This window comes from Procambarus clarkii, chromosome 31 (genome assembly GCF_040958095.1).
Source record: "Procambarus clarkii isolate CNS0578487 chromosome 31, FALCON_Pclarkii_2.0, whole genome shotgun sequence".
Classification (NCBI taxonomy): Eukaryota; Metazoa; Arthropoda; class Malacostraca; order Decapoda; family Cambaridae; genus Procambarus; species Procambarus clarkii.
In genome coordinates this window covers 16,614,094-16,623,964 of record NC_091180.1, presented here as the reverse complement: position 1 = coordinate 16,623,964, position 9,871 = coordinate 16,614,094, and the positions used below count along the sequence as shown (strand labels likewise).

The 9,871-nt window shown below is 37.0% G+C and overlaps 1 protein-coding gene across 9 annotated transcripts in view; it reads left to right on the top strand.

Moving 5' to 3' along the window:
- The window catches only part of Fhos (Formin homology 2 domain containing), a 256,586-nt gene that overhangs the window by 213,690 nt on the left and 33,025 nt on the right, over positions 1–9,871 (top strand). For all 9 annotated transcript variants that reach the window (XR_006772912.2, XR_006772914.2, XR_006772909.2 and 6 more), the window contains 8 exons: positions 901–959; positions 2,634–2,807; positions 3,628–3,834; positions 4,723–4,903; positions 5,418–5,540; positions 7,260–7,356; positions 9,224–9,356; positions 9,581–9,701. Coding sequence is in view for 4 of the 9 variants with exons in the window: in XM_069334410.1 (XP_069190511.1) it covers positions 901–959; positions 2,634–2,807; positions 3,628–3,834; positions 4,723–4,903; positions 5,418–5,540; positions 7,260–7,356; positions 9,224–9,356; positions 9,581–9,701 (1,095 nt within the window). In the remaining 5 variants the exon portion in view is untranslated. The remainder of the gene's footprint in view (positions 1–900; positions 960–2,633; positions 2,808–3,627; positions 3,835–4,722; positions 4,904–5,417; positions 5,541–7,259; positions 7,357–9,223; positions 9,357–9,580; positions 9,702–9,871) is intronic.

Sequence of the window (9,871 nt, the reverse complement as noted above, 5' to 3'; positions counted from 1 at the left end):
TTTCAGTTGTTGATTCAAAGTAAATTATTTAATTTGACGGGAGTCTTGAGAATTGCTAGAATGAGAGAGCTAGACGAGCAGGTGTACCATTCCCCTTGTACGCCCTCCCCTTGTACGTCCTCCCCTTGTACGCCCTCCCTTTGTACGCCTTCCCCTTGTACGCCCTCCCCTTGTACGCCCTCCCCTTGTATGTGAAGACATTCACTCCTGTTGTGAATAGTCAACATAGGCTGGTCGGGGTTGGCCCCCATGCCTCCTCAAGTCGCTGGAGATGAAATGTTCGAGTGAGAGTCCTTGGAGTTTTATCAATAGTTCATCATGAACGCGATGAGGTCGGTTGGGGAAGACATGCCAAAATGCGTTTTCTGATTACAGATTTGTATTCTGGGTGCTTCCGGCACTAAAATGGTACATGATTGTGGGGAGGGCTTGACCCGGGCAATGCCGGGTACCCATAATCTAGAACTTCAGCTGGTGAATGTATAAGTTAGTCGTGAAAGAAAATGAGATGGATTGTCTTCTTACCGTTTGGTCCTTTCATTAAAAAGGAAAACACCGCTGCCCACTGGATGGGGGCGGTGTGCAGGACAAACATCAATTGTGACACTAGCTCTCCACATATGTCAGTTGCTTAATTTAGAAACTGTACTTGTGGTCGATCTAGAACCCATTGTTGATGTGACGACTTGTATTGAATTTTGTAACTAGATCATCAAGATTGTAACTTGCTTAGCTAAATGAATTGTGTGATTCAGTCCCTGAGCCCATTATGTGCCTCTATAACCCTTTCCACTACCGCCCACAAGATGGGTATGGGGTGCATAGTAAATGAACTTAACTAAACTGTTCTTTAATAGTTTCAATATGAGATTAGTAACTTAGATATTTTGTCTTTTGCAGCAAGAAGAACGCTATCATCCTCCGCACGCAACTCTCCGTTCGTGTGCACGCAATTATTGGTGAGTGTGGCCGTTTAGCTTATTTATTTATTTATTTATATACCAGCTAACTGTACATGCAGGGGTTGAGCGCTAACTCCTGAGCCCCGCCTTACCAGCTGTCGGTTTTCCAATGTAGTGACTCCCGATCGACCCTTCTGTTTCCTGGCATATTGGCTTTTGAACCAAGTTATTTAATTATACATTCTACACCCTCTCCCGTTAGTCATAAGAACATAAGAACAAAGGTAACTGCAGAAGGCCTATTGGCCCATACGAGGCAGCTCCTATCTATAACCACCCAATCCTAGTCCTTTCATCTGATTTGACACATCATGAATGCGTCACTATGTGATGGAATACGAAAAAATGAATGAATTTAAAGATAACTATCACAAATGGTCAAGAAACGTATATCTAATTCAAAAATTATCTACCTTGAGGTTACCTTGAGGTGCTTCCGGGGCTTAGCGTCCCCGCGGCCCGGTCGTCGACCAGGCCTCCTGGTCGACGGCCTCTGTCAACCAGTAATACTATCTCTGACGCCCCTTGGGCGACTAGAGCGCGCCTGGGAACACCCGACACACAGGTTCGAAGCTCTACAACCAATCTACAATTTTAGTCAATTATTCCCAGTTTGAAAGCTATAGGTAGTGCATGCAGCCAAATGTGACCCAATGGGTCACATTCTGTTCTTGAGACAGAACACGAAACAATGGGTATAAATAGGATAAGTTTAGATTTAGGAAAGACTTGGGTAAATACTGGTTCGGTAACAGGGTTGTTGATTTGTGGAACCAATTACCGCGAAACGTGGTGGAGGTGGTGTCCCTCGATTGTTTCAAGCGTGGGTTGGACATGTTTATGAGTGGGATTGGGTGGTTATAAATAGGAGCTGCCTCGTATGGGCCAATAGGCCTTCTGCAGTTATCTTAGATTTAGATTTTGTATTCAGGTAAAGGTACATACATTGAGTTACATACATAATGTTGGATTCAAAGACAGAGATAGTACATACAATACCTATAGCCACTAGTACGCATAGCGTTTCGGGCAAGGTGTGGAAAAAAAAAACTTAGACTAAGACTTAATAGTAATTGAGCTTAAATTATGTTGAAAAAAATAAAAAAAATAAGGGGAGGAACAAGGCAGAGAATAGCAAATATACAAGTTGGTCAACAAACAGCATTGATTACAATAGTAATACATGGGTTGGCATTTAGGGGTAAGGTAGGTTATCTTATCTTTGTTCTTATGTTCTTAACAAATTTTGTAACCTACCTAACTTAACCTAGCTCAACCTAACCCAACCCTACCCAAAATAACCTAACTCGCTCGAGCGAAATACAGTCTAACCTAAGCTAATCCATCCTAGCATAGCAATATACAGTACACGGTTTTAGCAAACAGAAAACGAGCTTCGTGGAATGGTGTGGGGTAAGGACCCTTCGCCGGCGACCACTGGCTGGTGGCACCCTATATGATGGTCAACCTCGTCCATGTCTCTCTAACTGTTTACGCTGCCCATCAAACCTACAACACTGAATTAAAATATTCATAAAATCTCAAGCTTTCGGTAGCTGTTTAGGAAAACTACCAACGGCACATGTTGACCTCTTGAGGCACTCAGCCCAAACCTTGACCCTTCAAACGCCTCTTCAGAAGTGCTAATTAACCAATGTATTCTCCCGACAGAAAAGCTGCTCAACTCCGAGGGGCGAGAGTTGAGACGATCCCTGTTCTCTCTCAAGCAGATCTTCCAGGATGACAAGGATTTGGTCCACGCCTTTGTCCAGAACGATGGTCTTACCTGCCTCATTAAGGTGGGGTCGTCCGCCGACCAGAACTACCAGAACTACATCCTCAGAGGTCACTACCAAATAACGTCTCTTTCTTCATGTCAAACATTAATGCTGTTTTCTTGTATAAAGCTCATGTTTTACATTTTGAAATGTTATATGTAAATACTTTGGTTTTATTTACTTACATTACTGTTCATATAAAATGCAAATTTAATAGAACTGTTTTGCCTAAAAGTTTCCTAAAAACAGTATACAGTATACTGTATTGATATCAAAGCCTATGGTATGTATTTCTTTGAAAAATACATTAGTAATATTATTTCATTGAATTATACAGTAAAAACTTTTTTTTAACAAGCTTAGGTAAACACAGCCATGTGCTGCTGATATACTGTCTAAGCCTAATGTTTTTTATTTGTAACACTTTTTAATTTTAAAATTAAGTACATTTCTGTACTGCATTGTTGTTATATTCTTGGCTATTCTGTATCTGTTATTTTTGCAAATACCTATGTGTGTATATGTGTGTGTGTTTATTTATATATATATATATATATATATATATATATATATATATATATATATATATATATATATATATATATATATATATATATATATATATATATATATATATATATATATATATATATAATGTATAAATAAGGTGGCCTAAAAGTGACTTTACCATAATACTATTTTATTAAAACAGTCACAAATTTATGACTTGATGAAAGCAGCAAGAGCAGACATTTGCATCTATAATAACTGCTAAAGAAATTAACGTGGAAAGACACACTTCTATTTTATTAGTTAAAGTGTAATTTAATTCAGCAGCCTAACCTTAAAAGTGCCAGACAAAAATGCTCTATATTTGTATTTTCCAGCCCTGGGTCAAGTGATGCTGTATGTTGACGGGATGAATGGCGTAATGGAACACCAGGAAACAATCCAGTGGCTATACTCTCTTATATCATCCAAGTATCGTCTGGTAGTGAAGACCGCTCTCAAGTTACTGCTCGTGTTTGTCGAGTACACAGAGTCCAATGCTCTCATATTGGTTAATGCCATCGAAACCATAGACTCCTCCAGAGGTGAGTCTGGACAAGTATCTTTAAACAGGTCAATGAGAGATAATATTAATTATTATTATTTATGTATTAAAATATATACAGCACTAGTTATATTACATTATATTGATACATAGTACAGTATAACATTGCTATATTTTTATAAGGCCTGTAATCAAGCATAGCATTATGGGCTTAAATTAATCATTAACAGATACTGTATTGTATATACAGTAACTACAAATGCTTAAAAAATAATCATTAAAATTATATGCATGGTCATATGATTGTTAAAGATTTTATTTAAATAGTATACTGTATTAGATATTAATATAAGTGAGCAACAGTTATTTAGAATATGAATGATTGGTTTACATAATAATTAATTATAATTAATAATTTAAGTGTAGTATTAGTTTTAAATTTTGAGAACTGTTACAATAGTACATTAATAATATTTTAACACTAAGTAAGAGGAAATATATTAATTAAAGAAGTGGTTAATGGGGAAATATTAGATGTTTGATTCCCTTGGTCGTCTTGTTGAACAACATTCAAGCACATCACAAGTATAATGAATGAGTTTGTATATATATTGCATCATGTATTTTGTGAACTCATTTACCTGTTAGTATAATGTCCCGTACAAAATGTTATAAACTTGCATATGCATGTTTAAAGTTTGTACGTAGCAATTGTCTGAATATTGTTTGTATTTTACTACTAATCATTTAACAGATAAAGCAGCTACATGTATGACAGTTCTAGCATTGTTTTTATCCATGCTGTAATTATTAGTTATTATGTTTTATTAATCACTTCTTTAAACAATAATACTTGATGCTTTATTCATAGAGTACATTCACTTGCTAAAAGTTTCATTGTGTCAATCAGTGTCTATCCCACCACCAGGTGACTTGCCGTGGACAACAATTATGAGACTATTAGAAGGTCGGGATAGTCTTGATATGGAGCTGCTCACATATGCCATGACACTAGTCAACAAGACATTAAATGGCATCCCAGACCAAGATACCTATTATGACCAGACAGACTATCTTGAGGAGCAAGGCATTGAAACCCTAATTGCAAAGTAAGTATATTATAAAACCCTAGTATCAGGGTACTGTAAGTTGGTTTTTAAATGTTGGTATTTGTATTACAAGGCTTTACTGAATAAGCTCGCGAAGCGTCCAGCGCTTCACGAGAGCTTTGGCCTGGGTTCGTATACTGGCCGGGAAAGAATGACTGGGCACCAATCTTGAACTGTAGCCTCGGTTCACCCAGCAGTGAATGGGTATTTGGTTGTTAAATGATTTGACAGGTCGTATTCTGGGGAAAATTAGGATTAAGGACTTGCCTGAAATGCTATGTGTGCTAGTGGCTTTGCAAGAATGTAAGAGCTCTTGTACTGTATATATAAATAAATAAAAATAAAATAAATAAAAAAATACTTTGTTATATAAAAACTATTATAGTAGAAGTACAGTTTAAATCAAAGCCACTCAACAACAATGAATTTTGAGTTTTCATTACATAAATAAACCAAATTTTTATCAAATCAATTTATTTGTATCATGTGTTATTGTTTGAACTCCCACGTGCAGGTACATGCATCGACCAGACAGTGACTTGGATTTGCTCCAACAGTTTACTATCTATGAAGCAGTTATGGCTTACGAGGACGGTGATGACATCTGCCGCACATGTACTATCGATCCAACCATCAGGTACTCTTACTGTGCTCATTTCATATAAATTGTAAAGACAAGGTTTACAGGGTCAGACTGTCAAATAAAGTACACAATTGCTTATTTATATAGGAAACATCCTTCAGGTGCAACCAAAGTTTTTTTGCTGCAAATAGTGTCCAATATGAATTTCTACACTTGAACTGGAGTCCATTGTGTACAGTACAGTATTATAATTATAGCCGTACAGTATATGCCTGTCATCATTAAGTATCTTCTTTTACATCATATATCATTTGTCATTTTTTTTTAACATCTCAAATATGTTAACCTACTTCTCATTTAACATTAAATATTTATCCCATTATGCCTATTACAGTATTAATTTTCTCTGAACTATTCTATGTTCTGCCCAAAACACTTTGCATAGTAGTGGTTATTATTTTTTATTATTGTTGTTTTCATGTGAGGCTAATAGGCTGCATCTATTCTGCATACTGTACTGCATCTTCAATGTATAGCTGTTCAGTGGTGTCTCACTTGAACACAACTATTTGTTCAGGACTGTTTCTAATGTTAAAGAACCTCTATTGCATCAGAACTTTATTTTTTGTTTTTGTATGCCCACAATTATTATGGATTTATTGGTGCAAACAATAGAGCATGCTTTTACACATACAGTAATCTTATTTTGATTCAAACCTCACTTATAAAAAGTATTTCATATAATTTCTAGGAAGGCCTCATCAGTAGCTTTATGGTGCTTACTACACATTGATACCACTAATAGTAAGGATTATGCATGCCTCCAACACCACTATGCCCTGCAAGGAGCCAGGCTAAAAAAAATTGGCTCTATCTGTGGGTGAAGGATCTTACGAAGTCGGAGATCTATCCCAAAGTGAGGAAAACCAATCAGAAATTTGGACAAAACAAAACAAATGACTGCTTGAAACAAAGAAATAAGGCTAGCAATAGTTTGCCATTGGTTAACAACTCTTAACTTAATGTTGCTCACCTGCTAGAATAATGCTTGAAGAATTATTGTAATCATTAAGATGGGAGAAAAGAACTTTCACAAGCCATACACTTCCGCTCCCTTTCATAGCCAATACAGATGGCTGCCATCAGGAAAAAATGTGTCTTGATACCTCGGCCTGTCCTGACATTTAGCGCACGGCAACTTTGACACTCGGCCACAGTGTGGGGAAAGTACAAAGCTGCAAAATTTATGCTACCTCTGACTAATGAATATCAGCCTCAATAGGGGTAGGTGAGTGGCATTGGTTGGTAGTCTTCTGATTAGGTAAAACTGCTTTGTATTTGACACTTGTCAAATTATAAGAACAGGCTGAGATATCTAGATCTTGGTGTCTGAATCTTTATATTTGAATCTGGTCTACAATGAAGACATTTTCTTTACAGCTTAGTTGGCACTCCTTTCTCCCGTCTTATGCTTTTTCAGGGAATGAAGTGGGCATCACTCATTCAGGTTAAGGCTAGCACTGGTAACTGTACACACAACCTTGACCTTGGGTTTTTGGTGGGGGTGGGGTTGGCCTGCTAGATTCTGCTAGATAGATACATTTACAATTGAGGCCAGTATAGACGGTGGCTGAAATATTGAAAAAGACTTTACATGAGGCTCAAAATGAATTCCCAAAGTCAATACATAATACTGTATACACAATTTTAATTCTCCCATCCCCCTTTTTTCATCTGTGTTTATTGGCTTTTAACCCCTTATTTTCATGGCAGACAAGTGCCCCGCATATGTTCTGCCGATCGAGATTCCATTGATCGTCGCAAGTCACGAAGACACCTCCAGTCACCATCTCCTATAAAAATGAAGAAGGTAGACTTTTTAATAATAGTTCTGTACTGTATTTATATAAATTTGTCTTCTGTTTGAATAGTACAAGTCAACTGAAGTGACCATTTTTAAGTCTAATGGAAATAATGCACATTAGTTTTTAAAGTAAATGTAGCTCATTAAATGAATCAAATGGATAATATACCAGTACAATCTTTGTTTTTAAAATTATACATTTCTAAATTGTTATTATAAGCTAATTTAAATTAGTTGTTAAATGTCACCATGACTGAAACATTTTGCATCAAAATTAAATATACAGTAATTTATTAAATAATTTAGTTAGACAAAGAGGAGTCTGCACCTGTTGAACACCAAAATTTAGTCTGTATAAATGTAGTATATATATACAGATATATATATATATGTATGTATGTATGTATGTATGTATGTATAAATTCAGCATTGACTATTTCCCTTGATTATTATACAAAGTTTATAAATATAAATAATAATGAGCACTGTATAGATTTTCACCTATAAATGGTAATGATTTGTATATTTTAATATGAAATATTTTATTTAAAGCAATCAAAAACTTTTCCATACACATTAAGATTTTTTTGGTTAAATCCATTCATCTTTTAATTCATGTGTTGGGGAAGCCAGAGTGTATTCATACACGTTAGGCTTATATCGACATCCCCCCCCTCCCTCCTAGATCAAGTTACCGACCTTGCCCAGGATGCAACCCCACAACAAGCTGACTAATTCCTGAGTACCTAATTACTGCTAGGTGAACAGTAGCATAAGGTGAAAGGAAATGTGCCCAACCATTTCTGTCCTGCCCGGGATTCAAACCCGGAATTCTCGATTGTGAGTCGAGAACGAACCCGACTGTTCTACCGGGACCCTTAATCGGGATCCGATTATTGGGATAATCGGGATAAAAGAACTGGGATATTTTACTAGTAAATATTGCCTTTGACTTTTTTTGTAAGAGTACTGTACACTGTTATCTTTGATGTGCTTCGGCTCTTTACCATACTGGAGACAATATCTTGCGGTGCTAAATTCATTTACCTATTTGCACTACAAACTACCTTGGCCCATTTATTGCAACACTTCTTCATAAAGGTGTTTCTTGTTACTGCACCAAGTACAGCAACATTTTCCTTTGAGCACCCAGTGCATCATCTTACTACGTACTTAAGGACAGCATTGGTTACAGTTCCTGGTGTCAGGTAGAGGAAGCCTGTACTTAGGCTTATCAAGGTCCTCCCTAGGCCAACTGCTAACCTTCCCCAGGGTGCAACCCACAACAATTGCCTAACTCCCAGGTATCTATTTACTGATAGATGAACTGATGTAGTACCTGTGCATCGGGTGAAAGAAAATGTGCCCAATCATTTCTACCCTGCCCAGGAAATGAACTCGGGTCCTTCAGTTGTGAGCATCATACTTTCCCCATGATTGAAAAGTATTATAGGGAAAAAAGACTACAGGTATAGGCCTATTAGATGTTACCAGACAGGTAACCTGTAGTGCAGTGGCCAGCATGTGTCGGATCATAACTGAATGAGCCCGGGATTGATGCCCATATAGATTAAGACATGTGGGCAAGTTTCCTTACACCTGATGCCGCTATTCACCTAGCAGTAACTATAGGCACCTGGGGATTAGTAAAATATTATGGTTGTATCCAGGGGGAATAATTAGCTATTGACCAAGGATGGGGGACCTAAATAATCCTTACATGTTTTCTGATCCCAACAATCAGAAATTAAATAAAACATCACGTACCCACTTTTACTGGGTCAAAACTTGTCTTGGAGAGCCCTCTTAGTGGTGAAGCAAAATGAACAACTATTACGGCAGACTTGTAAGAAATGGCATATATTATCCACAGGGTAAACACTTGGGAGTTAACCTGGAGGACGGTGGTGGCAGGCTATCCAGCAGCGACGACGACCACATCACAGTCATCAACATCAACGGCGAGTCATTTGGTATTCCGCACGATGACTTGTCTGGTGTTAAACGTAAGCAGTGATTATTTTAGTTCTATAATAATAAACACTATTATACAGTTCTGCACTGTATAATAGTGTTTATTAGGTGGATAGTCAATAGACATTTCAGAGTAACATGAGGAAGCTTGTAAAATATCAAATTGGTGCTGTACTTTAAAGATGCTCATTAGTTGTCTTCATCTTTATTCTTCCATTTTTAGTGTGTATTCAAAAGGAATTTCTTTCATGTTCAGATGCTGATGCAGGTGTAACCCCGGCACTTCGAAGACGACGTGAACGAGCCGAACGCCATAGAACATTTATAAACGAGCAAGAAATTATTAACGAGACTCGACGAGGCTCTCAGTCATCCGAGTGAGCCCTCACATTTTTATATGTCTGTTTATATTGACTATACAGATAATATCTAGAGTAATAACATAAAACTGTGTACTGAAAATATATATCATTATTAAATAAAGCTACTCTTTAAACATACAGTATTTTGTAAATACCATATCATATCATACTAAGCCCAGTGGGCA